Consider the following 15232-nt stretch of genomic DNA (forward strand, 5'->3'; position numbering starts at 1 on the left):
TTCCCCTTTCTTTCTTTCATGCTGGTGCTGCTAATGCTTGCTATTCCCCTTGTGTGTTCGTCACAGTGCTTCACAAGGAAGGTGCGTCATCACTCATCAACCCTCGCACCCCTGCCTTCTTCCTACCTGTTTGATTACATTCATCGGTACTCTCTCTCTCTCTCTCTCTCAATTTTGTTCCATGAATGTCACATGTGAATTAGCATTCCACTCTCCCAAGTTTTTTTTTTTTGAAACGAAAAGCAGCAAAAGACTTGCCGAATAAATTAGGAGTGCAAACCGTATTGTTCCCATTGCTTAATTTAGCATTTTGGCTGACAGTAAACCGTCTTACAGTATTGTTCTAAGAAAACACTGGATGGACACAGAAATTGACAAATGATACCCAAATGAAATATACTCATGTATAGTATAGCCCATATCTTTATATTATATTATTATTAACAAAAACTTGTCATGCCCAGCTATGGCTTGGGCGTGATCTGATACACAGAACAAAGAGAAAACATAAAAAGGAGAAATAATTAATAGCAAGCGTCAAGCCGGCCTGCTTAAAAGGTGTAAAGGCAGCTGCCGTCGTCGCTCCTTGCCGTTGGGTCGAAGTTCTTGGCAACAGGGTCGGTGCAACCTTCCGGCACAGGCAGGTTACCTGCTTGCTGTGCTCCTTGCCCTGATCCAAATTATCCAAGTACTAACTTTAATCAGCAACCTATCGATCTATATAGTACATAACATAGGAGTATAGTATTATATGTTTGAGAAAATGCAGACAAGATATAGTAGAATATAATATATATATATATATATATATATATATATATATATATATATATATATATATATATATATATATATATATATATATAAGGGAAATATCCTTTGAAAACGAGCTTAGTGTTGGAAACTAGTGAAAATTATATCTAAAAATTTTATAAATTCATGAAAAAATTACTAGAGAGAGGTGTAGATATGAAATACATTGTTACCAAATTTAAGTCCAAACTTAACTTCATTTAAGAGAAACAAAAATTCTCACAAATAAAGTTGAGTTTGAACTTGAAATTTGGTAAGAATATATTTCATATCTGCGCTATATATCTCTAGTAGTATTTTCATGAATTTACAAAACTTTTTTGTATGATTTTCATTGGTTCCTAACACATAGATTGTTTTCACCGGATATGTCTTCATACATGCATGTATGCTGAAGGACTGAATATACAGGAATTACAAAATGGAATAGTGAAGAGTTAAGGGGTTAAATCACCTCCTCCTCCTATGCAGGCCGCCTACGATGCATCGATGGGATGCGAATAGCTAGAGATCTTTTATTCAGCTGGATGGCGCAGAACCTATAGACAGGGGCGGAGGTAGAATTTTGTCATGCATAGGGCTCAATCATTTAGTATAACAAATTGTAACAAGAAATTTATGCTTTTCCGGCCCTTATAATTTTCTTGCCACGTGTGGAGCTCAAGCCTAATTAAGCTGCTCGACACGTGGCTCCGCCCCTGCGCTATAGATAGAATAACATGTATAACAAATCTTAATTTGTGCGTTTTAGCTGGTTAGCTGGTCATAATTAATTTAGAGGAAGCTATTTTTGTTTCTTTCATAATATATATATATATATATATATATATATATATATATAGTGATGGAGAGAGATATATCATATATGATGATGGTGTAAAGTAGTGGGAGGGTGTTGGATCTAACCGTAGAAGGAACCAGTCTTCATGGCGTCGGAGTTAGCGTCACCAAGAGCAGCCTCGCTCAAGTACTGCTCAGCCAGCTGCACACGCTTGACGTTCTCCTGCTCCTTCACAAGCATGTATCCGTACTCCATGAGCTTTTCGATCGTCATCTTGGGCTGCTCGAACTCCGGTGGGCCCTCCCTCGAGTTCACCAGCCTCTTGCCAATGTTCTCCACACCCGTGTCCGACACCCACTTGCGCACCTCGTCGTCGTAAACACGGGCACGAAGAGCGCCGAAGAAATCTGCATGCAGCAATTCGATCATTCAGTTTCAGTTTCCTTTAATTTTAATTAATTTGGTCATTGATAGCATTTTTGGTTGCAGATGGATGTACCGATGGATTGGCCTGGGAAGCTGTCGACGATCTTGACGATGTCCTCGTCGGGGACGTTGTCGGTGCGGAAGATACCCTTGCAGACGCCGACACGGTCGTCGCGGGTGGGAGCCCAGTAGAACTTCTCCATACGCCCGTCACGGATGAGCGGCGCGTACAGCGTGGAGAAGTCGTTGCCGGTGACGATGATGGGGACACGGGGGTTGTCCTCCTTGTTGTACATCCCGGGGAGCTGCACGTTGGTTGGGTTGTCGGCGATGTTCATCAGGGTGGCGTTCACCATCTGGTTGTTCACCGTGTACTGGGTGGTGCCTCCCATGCGACCTGCACCCGCGTCCAGATCGTTGATGAAGAGGCAGCACATCTTCCCCTTCTTGATGATGTCTGCCGCCTCACGGTACCGCTGCCTGATCAGCTTCGCCGGCTCTCCGGCGTTGCCGCTCTCCAGCTCTCCGGCGCTCATCATGATGGGGCTGTAAGTACGTACGTACGTTGTAAGTCAATTAGCAGCAAGCAAGTACATACATACTACTAATTAATTCGAAAGTTCATACTAACTTGATCCCCATCTTGGCGAAGACGAGCTCACACTGGAAGGATTTTCCCTGACCCTTGCCTCCCCAGATACCCAGGATGAGTGGGACCTTGATGTTGGGGAGGGTCATGAAGTTCTTGGAGATGTGGACGACGAGCTTGTCCATGAAAGCAGGGGCGATGTAGAAGCCTCCCATGGTGTTGTCGAAGTCGTACCTGGAGGTATGTATGCATATATCCAGTCAGTCAATTCGATTCAATTCAGCATATATATGAATATGATGAATAAAATCGATTGGTGTGGTGTACAAATTAGATTTAGTACGTACGTTCTGAGACCCTGGCTGAGGTACTCGTAGGAGCTGAGGACGGCCTCGTGGGTGCCATCACCCGTGGGAGCCTGGAAAAGGGAGTCGACGAAACCCTTCCCCCTGGTGATGTCCTGCTGGTCATCGGAGATGTCGTAGGCGAGACCCTTCCACCTGTCCTGGTCGGTCTGCTTGCCCTCGTCCAGCTCCTTGGCCATCACCTTGAACCTGTTGATGTTGGAGCTCTTGCCATGGTAGTTCACCGCCGATGTCACCTGCTTCTTCAGCTTCTTCCCCAGGAAGTTGGTCGGAGTGGACGCCTGCACATCCATTAATCTCGCAAGTAAGTACTATTACATATCCTCCTCATTTAATTTGCAGCAAAAACATGTACTTATCAAGCTAGCTAGCTAGCTGCGTATGTATGTGTACCGGAGCTCCAACGGTGGAGGAGAAGGCAGCAGCCATCTTAATTTGCTGAAAGTCGATGATTGTAGAGGATCACTGATGATGGCCGGCCGCTGCTGCTCAAAGTGTAGAGGCCGAGCTGCGGTAGGCCTTAAATAATACAATAGAATTGGACGTCGCCATGGAAGTTGGAGGCTGTGAGAGGCACACACTCCTCCCTGTGGATCAGCTTCCAGATCCTCCACAGGCCACACGCTGAAGATTGGGTTCTGCACACGTGGCGCAATCTCGGCCGGCCGATCCACAGCATAGCATGACTTGGACCTGGATCGGAGTCTGTGAGCGAGTTAGGAGTATATTGTATTAGTGTAGGTTGGAAGGATCTCTTGGCTTCAGTTCCTTGACCTTTCCTCACCACAGAATTCACCCATTTCTGATCAACTCTTTCTCTCTGTTTTTTCTTTTCTTTCCTTGCCTCACATTCGTCTCCCGGCCGGCAGCTAGCGACCAGTTGCTTCATCAGCTCAGCTACTACATAACCTCTTCATTTTGCATCACCACAGAAAAGCCTTTTGCTGCCTCTCGTTGCCCGGCTTCTTGGATGAGGCATGGCATGCAAATTGTATTCTAGTTGGACTACCACAAATATTTTGCTCTGCTACCTGCACATATTCTGCTTTCTCGATAACCATCAGGCTAGGACTGTCATTTGGCACCACACAAACTTCTCTTAACATACAACATAAGCATTGTACGTTTTTTCCCCTTTGATGGGTTCCGTTACCACAAAAATACAAAAATTCTAATTTTGCACTGCTGCTGATATTGTTTTTTGGTGAAGCATCAATCGGAGGCAGCTAAATCTGCAGCAGTGCCTTAAGATGAATTTATTTGTGGTTCATAGCTTTCGTTCCTCCTAAGCCTCTATATTGCTTTTCGTAACTTTTGAAAATTAATTGTTTGCTCATGTCATGTCAGTAGTAATCTTTTATGCAAGTCATGTGAAATTTCTCCTAGCTAGCTTGTCCCTACTAAGACGTTTGAGATGGAGGCAAGTGATTGGTAACGACACTTGTAAGGTCGAGTCTCCAGTACATTGGAAAATAACAGTCATCTCACTAGGCAAGTACTAGCGCACATATTGGAATTGGATAACATTCCCCAACTTGTGCATCATTACAGTGATACGCTAATTGTTATCGTGCAACATGATGAATAGCACAGGAACTTTGATATAGCATGCATCTGTAGTAACAAATGCAACCCGCAAGTTGAGAATACATCCATATATAGGGAAGTGGATTTGGATCCCTCGAGGAAATATTCCCTCGTTGTTTGCATGTCACTCAAGTGGTTATGAAAAAAATTGAGAAGATATATTAACATGTGATATATTACTCTATAAACATGCAAATAAAAATTCAACTTCGACATCTCGCAACGAAAAAAACAAATTTGACTCTGAATATACATTAACTAGCTGTGGTTTAATTTGTATTTTTCGTTACAATTTGTAGAAGTTGAACTTGAACTTGAACTTGTATATTTGTGGAGTGTTATATCACATGTTAATAGACCTTCTCAATTTTTTTCAATTTTTTTATAATCATTTGAATGACATGTAAAGAACTGGGGGATATCCCCATATATAGTCAGCATGTGTATATATCAATCAGCGATATGATGGCACATCCACAGTATCCAGAGATCGTACGTATCGTTGCATATGCACACAGTACTGCTAGTACACTGGTGGATAATTAATGAACTATGTGACAAACGATTGGATTATGTGCAAATACTAATAATGTATTAGTATATGACAAGTGTAATTTCACCATATATCACATACTTCGAGGTATTAAAATTTGTAGCGTAAAATTTTAGTATGTACTATACTTTAAAAATTCTCATACGATTAATTTAAATAATACTAGTTAATTTGGGTGCAGTAGTGACAAATTAAACGTTCCTCTTTGTTAAGGGTACAGGCTATATAGGGTGCGAAGTACAAGGAAGCATATCGATGGTGTTCATATATATATATATATATATATATATATATATATATATATATATATATATATATATATATATATATATATATATATGAAAATTATATGCTACTACCGGGAGTAACTACTTCCACCTTATCCAGCTCACTAATTCAGAGTTTAGGTGCCGTTCGGTATTTTCGTGGGATACAAACCTTTTTGAATACATACTACTTAAACTAGCTAATTAAAAACGAGCAGAAGATATCACCATCAACTAACATCAACTAACTAAAATTAGTATATCGCTTGCATGTTTCTTTTGCTAGCATGTTAATGTCAACTAACTAAGTTCGTTTGCATGCAACTAACGAATAATAAATAATTTCAACAAATAAACAATTTAGTTAATTATTTAAATAAAATAACCAAGCTAAGGACCGGTTATTGGATCATAACCTGACTCATTAAGAGGAGGGAGTAACTACTCCGGTAGTAGGAAATAGGTGTCCATATATATATATATATATATATATATATATATATATATATATATATATATATACATACAAGTGCAAAATTAAGAAGCTGGTGGTGAATTGGTGATGGATTGAGTTCAGTTGTAGACGCAGCTGCCGTCGTCGCTCCTGGCGGTAGGGTCGTAGTTGGCGGCGCGTTGGTCGGTGCATCCCGCCGGCACGGGGACGGGCGACTGCTGCGCGGCCTTGCCATAGAACTCGCCGGAGTCGTGGTTGGCGTCTCCGAGCGCCGCCTCGCTGAGGTACTTATCGGCGAGCCGCACCCTCTTGACGTTCTCCTGCTCCCTCACCAGCATGTGCCGGCCCGTACTCCATCAGCTTGTCGATCGTCATCTTGGGCTGCTCCAACTCGATCCGGCGGAGTTCACCAGCCTCCTGCCGATGTTCTCCACCCCGATCTCCGCCACCCACCGCCGCACCTCGTCGCCGTACACCCGCGCCCGCAGCGCCCCGAAGAAGTCGATGGGAACGCGTCCACCATCTTGATGATGTCCTCGTCGGGGACCTTGTCGCTGCGGAAGATGCCCCTGCACACGCCAATGCGGTCCTCGCGGGTGGGAGCCCAGTAGAACTTGTCCATGCGCCCGTCGCGGATGAGCGGCGCGTACAGCGTGGAGAAGTCGTTGCCGGTGACGATGATGGGGACACGGGGGTTGTACATCCCTGGGAGCTGCACGTTGGTGGGGTTGTCCGCGATGTTCATCAGCGTCGCGTTCACCATCTGGTTGTTCACCGTGTACTGCGTCGTGCCGCCCCGCGTCCAGGTCGTTGATGAACAGCACGCACATCTTCCCCTTGTTGATCATGTCCGCCGCCTCGCGGTACCGCTGCCGGATCAGCTTCGCGGGCTCTCCGGCGCTCATCATGATGGGGCTGCATGCATGCAGTTGTACTACTATTACAACACACGCAGCATGCAATGCAGTTGTACTTCCTACTCTCACTTGATCCCCATCTTGGCGAAGACGAGCTCACACTGGAACGACTTGCCCTGGCCCTTGCCTCCCCAGATGCCCAGGATGTTGGGCAGCTTCATCAAGTTCTTGGAGATGTGTCCATATGGTGTTGTCCAGGTTGTACCTGCAGCAATTAATTAATTAATTAATCAAAATGTGCATGCAACGCAGCATTATATTTCAAGCATTATTGAATGTGCTTAATTACGTACGTTCTGAGACCCTGGCTGAGGTACTCGTGCCTCGTGGGTGCCATCACCCATGGGAGCCTGGAACAGGGAGTCGACGAGGCCCTTCCCCCTGGTGCTGTCCTGCTGGTCGTCGGAGATGTCGTACGCGAGTCCCTTCCACCGATCCTGCTCTGTCTGCTTCTCCTCGTCAACCTCCTTGCTGCTGCCGCCCGCCATCGCCATGATCTTCCTGCACCTGCACCTGGACCTGCCTCCATGGTGGCTGTACCCCGCCGTCCTCAGCCAATTCTTCACCACCAACCCGCTTCCCTGCCAAGCCACAACATGTCAGCTTCTGCATGCTTTTAAACTTTCAACAGGACACTCCTCTGTTTCTTACTACAGATCTCTCATTGCAACGTTAACGGGTCTCCTCTAGTTTTTCCTTTCTATCTTTAAATTTCTTGTTGCTTGCTTCAAATCATGATATGCTTTTCTATCTTTCTGACAATACCTAAAACTTTATTATATGAATTTAACAAAATTGTTATTTTCTCAACAAATACAAATTTTTAAATTGTAAAGTTGGCGCGACAAAATAAATGGTAAAATTGGCGGGAGAGTTATATAACTTGCTTAATTGCAAAATATTCAGACTCCTACAGAATTATATAGCAGCAACAGGTATCTCTCATCCATTTGCCAGCCTCGTTTTCATTTGCCAGTCTCCTACGAGTACTAATTTATATCGGCCGATTTTGACAGATACTACTGTGCATACGTAGGAAATTAACCTTGTCGTGTAGGAATATTATTAGAGGCTAGCTAGCTAACAGCAGGAGACGAGCTAGCGTACGTACCGGGGCTCCGACAGTGGAGGAGAAAGCAGAAGCCATCGTCGTCGATGTCGCTGCCATCGATCAGCTGGTGGGTATGTATGTATGTATGTATGCACAAGATAGTATTTTAATTAGCTTCTTGCAGTTGTACTAACTAGCTAGCTGCGTTACCGATCTTGCTTGCTAGCTAGGTACTAACTGAGTGAGTGATCGACGAATGAGCTAGGTGCAAGAAGAAATTAAATTGTGCAATTAAGCTAGCTCAGCTCAGCTCAGCTCGATCAGGGACACCCGGTTGATGAGAGCTGGCTTGCTGATGGAGCGAGATTTATAGCTACTGGCAATGCAAGGCGAACGATTGCAGCTTTGCTAGTGTCCAAGCGATCGAGTGTGTGCCCGACTCTTCCAGACCGTGCCTGCATATTCCCTTCATTGATTTATTACGAGTACTAGTTAAATTGATCACCAATGCTGTGTTTACTTCCAACAAAAGTTTAGAATTTGGTTGAAATTGGAGACGATGTGACTGAAAAGTTGTGTGTATATGAAAGGTTTGATGTGATGGAAAGTTGGAAGTTTGGAAAAAAACTTTGGAACTAAACACACCCTTAGACGCAAATTCTGTAAGCCCAAGTAGCTATACTATATTCACTACCAGACTTTAGAGCTATCCTGTGGGCCGTGATATTTTCTGTGCGTTTTGCAGCCAACCCACAGAACATCGCTATAGTTCTGTCGGTTGTGCTAGGACTCATAGAAAATTACCACTGATAGGTGGGCCTAAATCCATCGTATAGAAGTCCAGCAGCCCACACAAGAAAACCTAGTTTTTCATCCCTCGCGTCCCAATCCCTCAAGCCGCCGCCACCACCCCTCTCCTCCTTCTGCAGTCCTCATCGCCACTCGCGAGTAGATCCAGCGCCGGCGCCGGTGCTTTGACGAATGGAGACCACGCCGCCGCCTTGTGCCATCGATGAGCCATCTCTTCCCCGGCGGTGCCAGCCAACCCAAGTTCAGGGTCTTCAGATCCATATGCCCCATTCTCGATGGTCACGGATCCAGCCATCCCGAGGCTGGGTGTTCCAGATCCGGTGGCTCCCGTCTCCGGCGGCGCCAGGTCTAGCCTCGAGGCGAGCGGATCTACGGCAGTCTGTCCCCAGCAAGCCTCCTCGTCCAACAGCTGGTTGGTTTGCTCTCCGGATTATTTTGCAAGGATTTGTAGTACGTGATTACCAAGAGTAGATCTGGATATTTGTCTTGATTTGGAGTAAATGATCACCGTATAGTTGATCTGGATATTTGTCTTGATCTGGATAGTCTAGACAATTAGACTTCAAGACCGGTAATTGACTTGCAATATATTATTTTGCTTCGGGTAGCAAACCATCTGTCTACTAATATTGTTGCCAATTACCTTTAGGTGCCAATTACGAAATACAGAGATGTTCTGATGACTTTAGGTGCCCTTTTTTGAATTAGTTAATCAATTAAAAGTATAAGTAGAATGATATTTTATTCACCTTACTCTTTTTTTTCAGAGCCCTGAGACAGCCCTGATTCCCGGATATTAAGCAAGAAAAGTTGATTCCCATATTAGTCTACATTATGTAACTTAGTCCATAATAGAAACTTAATTTTCTTGGATTAGTCTAGTGTATAATGTCCATTTTACATCTAAATAATTTGTTTCTTGTTTCAACTTATATCAGGACCATCTAATTTTCCTCTCTCAAGCCATTTTGTGAAGACCTATCCCACATTAGAGTCCCTTGCTACTCAAAAAAACTTCCCTGTTTTATATTTAAATGTCATGAGACAAAGCTTCATCAGTTACAGTAAAGTGATCTGCCTGAATGTGTTGCTAAATATAACTAACCAATGTGCATGACCTAAACTGATTCTTTGTATAGCTGATTTGCATATTCAATTTGTCCATCTTGCAGAGTCCATTCCAAAACTACAGAAGAACGCCAAATTTCAACGAAGTCTTAGGTACAGATTAAGTGCCACATCTTAGTGCATATCTTGCAAGTTATTATTTTTGTTGCACATCATTCAACACCTGTTGCCTTTTTGCTTGCAGCTGATTGAAAGGTGTTGATCAATCAGAATTTTCGTACAATGTTTGGTGGATAATTTTATCTTGAAAGATAAAATATGAATCTTTATAAGTGTATCTTTATAAATTGTAACATAGATGGAGACTTGCACTTCCTTTACCACTGGGTGGCTATTTTCTTAGTGTTTGTAAACAAGATTGACACAAAGTTGAAACTTTGATATGTATATCTCACTGAAGTTGATGTATCTATGCACAATTGTACTATGAATATTTGATTGATGTAAATAATTATGTATGGATCTAATCATGAGTGCAATATCCAAATCAATTTACTTGTGTATTAATCTGAAGTGCATGTGCATAGCATTCTCTCTTCTTTTTTTTTTTTGCCTTGGAAAGCCAATTTTTCTAACGGTGCACTCGTCAGAACTATGTTCTCTCAAACCCGGCGTCTCAGTTTTTTTCTGTGTTCCACCCACAGGAAAAGGCCGTCAGAAATTATTATTCTGTCGGGAAACCGACAGAACAATTGAATTTTTCCATGGTAATTTTTCTGTCGGCAATTTCTGACGGGGCACCTACAGGAATATTTTTTCTGACGGTAAAACCAATTTTCCTGACGGTTTTGCTCCTATAGGCTGAATGCAAAGTCTGGTAGTGATTGGCTGCTAGCTTGCCAGCTAGATGCGGCCGATTGGGATGGATCGGATGGATGAACCAATTAAGCTGTCCGTACGCACGTCGTTGGTGTGGATGAGATTGGAGGTGCCTCATGAACCACACACACTAAACACGCTCAGGAAATAATCCATCCGATTAATAACTATCGTCGTTGTATATATTTTGTGGCGCGTATGTATGTGTATATACGTGGCTACTGCTCCACCTCCCGATGGATGCGATCCGACGATCCACAAAAGCCGGCCAAGGGCCCATATCCATCAATCCATGGAAGCTTGCAGCTCCTTTACTTTTATCGCGTGCCCATGCACAATTTCATTTGCAATTTTCTTACATAGTGCTAGATTATAATAATTGGCTGTAACTCTTTTGAACAAAGGCCACGATATAATTTTATTTCATTATCTACAAAATATTTGTTGATAAATTTTCTCCTAAAAATTTAACATATGTAATTATAATATAATCATAGTGTAATTACACTATAACTTAATTGCATGCGTAATTACACTGTAACTTGCATGTAAGTACAATATAACTTGTATGTAACTTTCACATAATTTTGAACCGCTAGATTTGTTTCAAGATTTGTGCAAGTGAAGAAGATCAAAGGATAGCTTTCACATAATCTTGAATTGAAAGGTTTCTAAGAACATCAAAGAACAAAATTATAGAATCAAACATGCACATGTTAGCATCCAAGAACACAAATATGGAAGGACAACAACGAACACATCCACCGCCACTTGCCGTGGTAAAGTGCGTCGTCGATCGCCTTTTCTCGCCAATGCGTCGATTTGCTGCCATTGTGGCCCCCTCCCCCTACCCCACCCTACCCTAGATGGATCTTGCCACCACTGAGACGGTGGTGGCCGGATCTAGCTGATGCCAACCTTGTGGTGGCAGGATCTGGAAGGTAGTGAGCTCCCAAGGAGGAGGCGAGGCGACTGATCGAAGCTAATCGCCGACCGCACCTTTCCCCACGCCAGTGTGGGCCTCATAGGCTCGAGCCGCAACTAGATCCGCCAAACAGAGAGAAGAAGAGTCATTGGCGGATGTGGAAGGGCACAACGGGGATTCGGTGGAGAAGCACGTTGGTGGCATTGGTGCAGATCTGGTGGAGAAAGCTCGTTGGTGGCATTGGCGGGATCCGATGGAGAGGGGATAGATGGCTGTGTTGGCCAAAAAGGGTTGATGTCTTCGATTCCAATTAATCCTTGTCGTTTGAGTAGGGGAGAGCAGCAAAGAGGAGGCGGAAGCAGAGGCGGCTTGAGCGGCAAGTCCACAGGAAGCAGAGGTGGCAAGAGAGGGGGAGGGAGAACATGAGTTGGAGAGGAGCCAATCGAATAGTAAAAGAGAGGTTCGTAGATATTTTCATCAATGGCATCCTCTACGCGCTCATCCAGTTGACTCGACTTATCCATAGGTGTCGGTTTTTTTAAGAAAACCAGTACAGATGACTTAGCTTCTAGCATCGGTTTTTAGAGAATTGGTACTGATGACTCACATATAGGTGCCATGTTTTAATAAATTAACCGGTAATAATAAGGTGTTATAGGTGGCAGTTTTATTTGAGGCGCCACTTGGGAGGGAAGGGGGATAGAAAATGTCTCATAGGTACTGGTTTTAAGTGAGCCGGTACCTATGATGCCAGTCTCTATGTGGTGTTATGTAGTACTCTCTCCGTCCCATAATAAGCGTAATTATGGATTTTAGTGCCCAACTTTGACCATATGTCATATTTGAAATATTTTTATGATTAGTATTTTTATTTTTATTAGATGATAAAATATGAATAGTACTTTATGTGTGACTTAGCTTCTCAAATTTTTTTATAAATTTTTCAAATAAGATAGACGGTCAAACGTTAACGTTGGACACGAAAACTTATGGCTACACTTATAATAGTATGGAGGGAGGCTGTGTTTAGTTTTCTTCAAACCTCCAACTTTTCCGTCACATCAAATGTTTGGACACATGCATGGAGCCTTAAATGTGGATAAAAAACCAATTGCACAGTTTACATGTAAATTGCGAGACGAATCTTTTGAGCCTAATTACGCCATGAACAAGGTGGTGCTACAGTAAACATTTGCTAATGATGAATTAACTAGGCTTAATATATTCGTCTCGCAGTTTATAGGCGAAATATGTAATTTATTTTGTTATTAGTCTACATTTAATACTTCAAATGCGTGTCCGTATACGTCAAAAGTTTTTATTTTTTGCTAAAACAACTAAATACGGCCGGAGTAGCAATGTGCAGGCCAATAAATTAGCAGCAGTCAGGAGTCTTGGAGCTAGCTAGCTAGCTGTAGGGCATGCATGCAGTGCCAGTTCATGGGAGATCGAATAATCCATGCATTGAGGCAGCAGGAGGCCCTAGCAGGGCGTCTTGATTTGAATTATTCCAATGGAGGACAGCACCCATCGATCCAGCAAATGCAAACCATGTGTGGATTACTAATGGGACATATATATATCATATATATATAAGTAGTACACATCTATCCTAGCTAGTACGTACTGCTGGCCGTATATTACTATGCAAATCGAGAGAAACACCATATGCAAACGCATGCATCCTCTGAACTTTTGGAATTCATCGATCATCCTCTGTAGCTAGAGCCAAATGCCCAAATTAAGAGCAATGCCAGCATGCAAGGCCAGTTTGTTGTTGTTCCTACCTTACAGTTGCCCCCTCTCCTCAGTTCTCTCTCTCTCTCTCTCTCTCTGCAGCCATGCAGGCAAGCAAAGACACACACACACAAGAAAATCATTTGTTGATTACAGAATTTCTAACTAAAATGTGTATATTTTTCGTATGAAAATATGTACATATGTATAATCTTAATGTGGTATGGCAAGGAAAGATGATGATGGTGGCTGGAAGAACGGCTCTTATAAAGTCAGTCCTCTTTGCATAACCCATCTACCACATGACGGTCCTGAAGCTTTTGAAGGGGATCCTGAACGCTATAGACAAAACAAGACGCAAATTAATTTCTGTGGGCAGGAGGGGATGATATCTTGGGAGAAAAATGCAAAGTTAATTGGAAAAAAGTATGCAAGCCGAATGAGCTAGGAGGGCTAGGAGCCCTCAGATTGATATCTGTGGTTCGAATAAGACCTTGGGCTGGCACCCTAGTGTCAGGTGATCACTTGGACAGAGAGCTGTTCGCGGTAGCGTAGCGACCACCATAACCATAGGCGATGGGAAGACAACAGGCTTCTAGAGCACTCGCATTGATTGCGCCGGCAATCTACACAGCCTCCATAAGCAAGAATAGATCTGTCTGTGAGGCCCTCCTCTCCAACAAGTGGGTCAGAGAGACATCCAATTGTACCATATCACGACGAGAGAGCATCTTCGCTGATACGTCGAGCTTTGGACCTTGATATGCAATGCTCTCCTGCTAGCTAGGGCAACAACGCGACAACATCGTCTGGAAACTCACCACAAACAGGGAATACAAGGCAAAATCAGCTTACCAGCTCCTATTCCTGGGGGCGGCAAGGTCAACTTTCAATGAGACAATATGGAAATGATGGGCATCGCCGAAGTGCAAGTTCTTCACATGGCTGGTCATACAAAGCAGAGTCTAGACAGCAGACAGGCTAAAAAAAGTTGGACAAATCAGCAAATATGCCCCTCTACTACACCACACAGGAAATGGCATTGCACCTCTTTGCACGTTATAGACTCTCCTGCCGAATCTGGGTAGTGATTCAGTGGTGGACAGACTTGAATTTGAACTAACAATCTTGGGATGACTATGCCTCAGTGGAGGAGTGGTATACCACCTCCTGCATACACCTCATAACCCGGTGAAGATGCTCAAGCCTCTTCTGACCTTCATCGCTTGGGAAATTTGGTGCGAGTGCAATGTCAGTATCTTTCAACATGTCGCCACCCCACATGTCATAATCTTCGCCAAAATAAAAGAGTGGCAGCTGCATAGGCAAAAGCGGGGGTTGTCTACCTTAGGGGGTTCACTGTTTCGGGAAAAATTACCTAAGACTCTCTTTTTGTGGGTTCCTACCTATTTAGAAGCCATGTACCTATCTTTTGCCCCTGCTCTATCAGTATATACACGAGGCAAAACTTTTGCCTTCTTTTCAAAAAAAAAATCTTAATCCGTATAATATACTCTATATACAAGAGGAATCAGAATGTCATCGGCAATATGCAGTGCCCCAACTTTGAACGATGCATGGATGCGCGCTTTTAATTAGGATCGGAAGTGCACGCAAAAGACAAAGAACAGATATGATCACTTCGTCAGTTCGTCGTCCTCACTAGCTAGCTAGCTAGCTATACGTACTGTCGATCAGCTTCTAGCTAGTCTTTGTTAAGCTATACTAATATGTAAGATTAATAAAGATGCACACAGTTGGACATAACAGATTGTCCTATAACCTTTATATATATATATATATATATATATATATATATATATATATATATATATATATATATATATATATATATATAATTATTTTAAGGATCTAATTTAGAATTTCAACTTTCACGGTGTAGGAATAGGGCTGGATATGATCAATCATATTGCTTGAATCTAGGTAATTGATACTCCTAATTAATCATGTAAAATTTCTAGTCTAGCCTGAACTGATAGTAATCGACACA

At 43.0% G+C, this 15232-nt stretch overlaps 1 protein-coding gene, 1 long non-coding RNA gene and 1 pseudogene across 4 annotated transcripts; 1 reads left to right on the forward strand and 2 right to left on the reverse strand.

Annotated features, from left to right (window-relative positions):
• Positions 1 to 405: 405 nt before the first annotated feature.
• Positions 406 to 3522, reverse strand: LOC127754299 (ribulose bisphosphate carboxylase/oxygenase activase, chloroplastic). Of its 3 annotated transcripts, XR_008012800.1 has the most exons (7): positions 3368 to 3522; positions 2957 to 3255; positions 2652 to 2843; positions 2094 to 2566; positions 1720 to 2001; positions 1268 to 1352; positions 406 to 670 (listed from the first exon to the last, which is right to left on the reverse strand). XR_008012800.1 is itself a non-coding variant. In XM_052279779.1 (6 exons), the coding sequence occupies exons 1-6, from the start codon at positions 3401 to 3403 to the stop codon at positions 552 to 554; spliced, it is 1401 nt and encodes a 466-aa protein (XP_052135739.1). In that variant the 5' UTR covers positions 3404 to 3522; the 3' UTR covers positions 406 to 551. The 3 variants fall into 3 exon arrangements, 2 of the variants coding, with proteins under 2 accessions (XP_052135739.1, XP_052135740.1); XM_052279779.1 differs by lacking the exon at positions 1268 to 1352; XM_052279780.1 differs by lacking the exon at positions 406 to 670 and having other exon boundaries at positions 1267 to 1352.
• On the forward strand, positions 3168 to 10148 carry LOC127754301 (uncharacterized). Its single transcript, XR_008012801.1, has 3 exons — positions 3168 to 3278; positions 9785 to 9833; positions 9925 to 10148. It is a non-coding gene; the product is annotated as an uncharacterized LOC127754301 (long non-coding RNA).
• LOC127754300 (ribulose bisphosphate carboxylase/oxygenase activase, chloroplastic-like) lies at positions 5954 to 7367 on the reverse strand (annotated as a pseudogene).
• Positions 10149 to 15232: the final 5084 nt, after the last annotated feature.

Source organism: Oryza glaberrima, chromosome 11 (genome assembly GCF_000147395.1).
Source record: "Oryza glaberrima chromosome 11, OglaRS2, whole genome shotgun sequence".
NCBI lineage: Eukaryota > Viridiplantae > Streptophyta > Magnoliopsida > Poales > Poaceae > Oryza > Oryza glaberrima.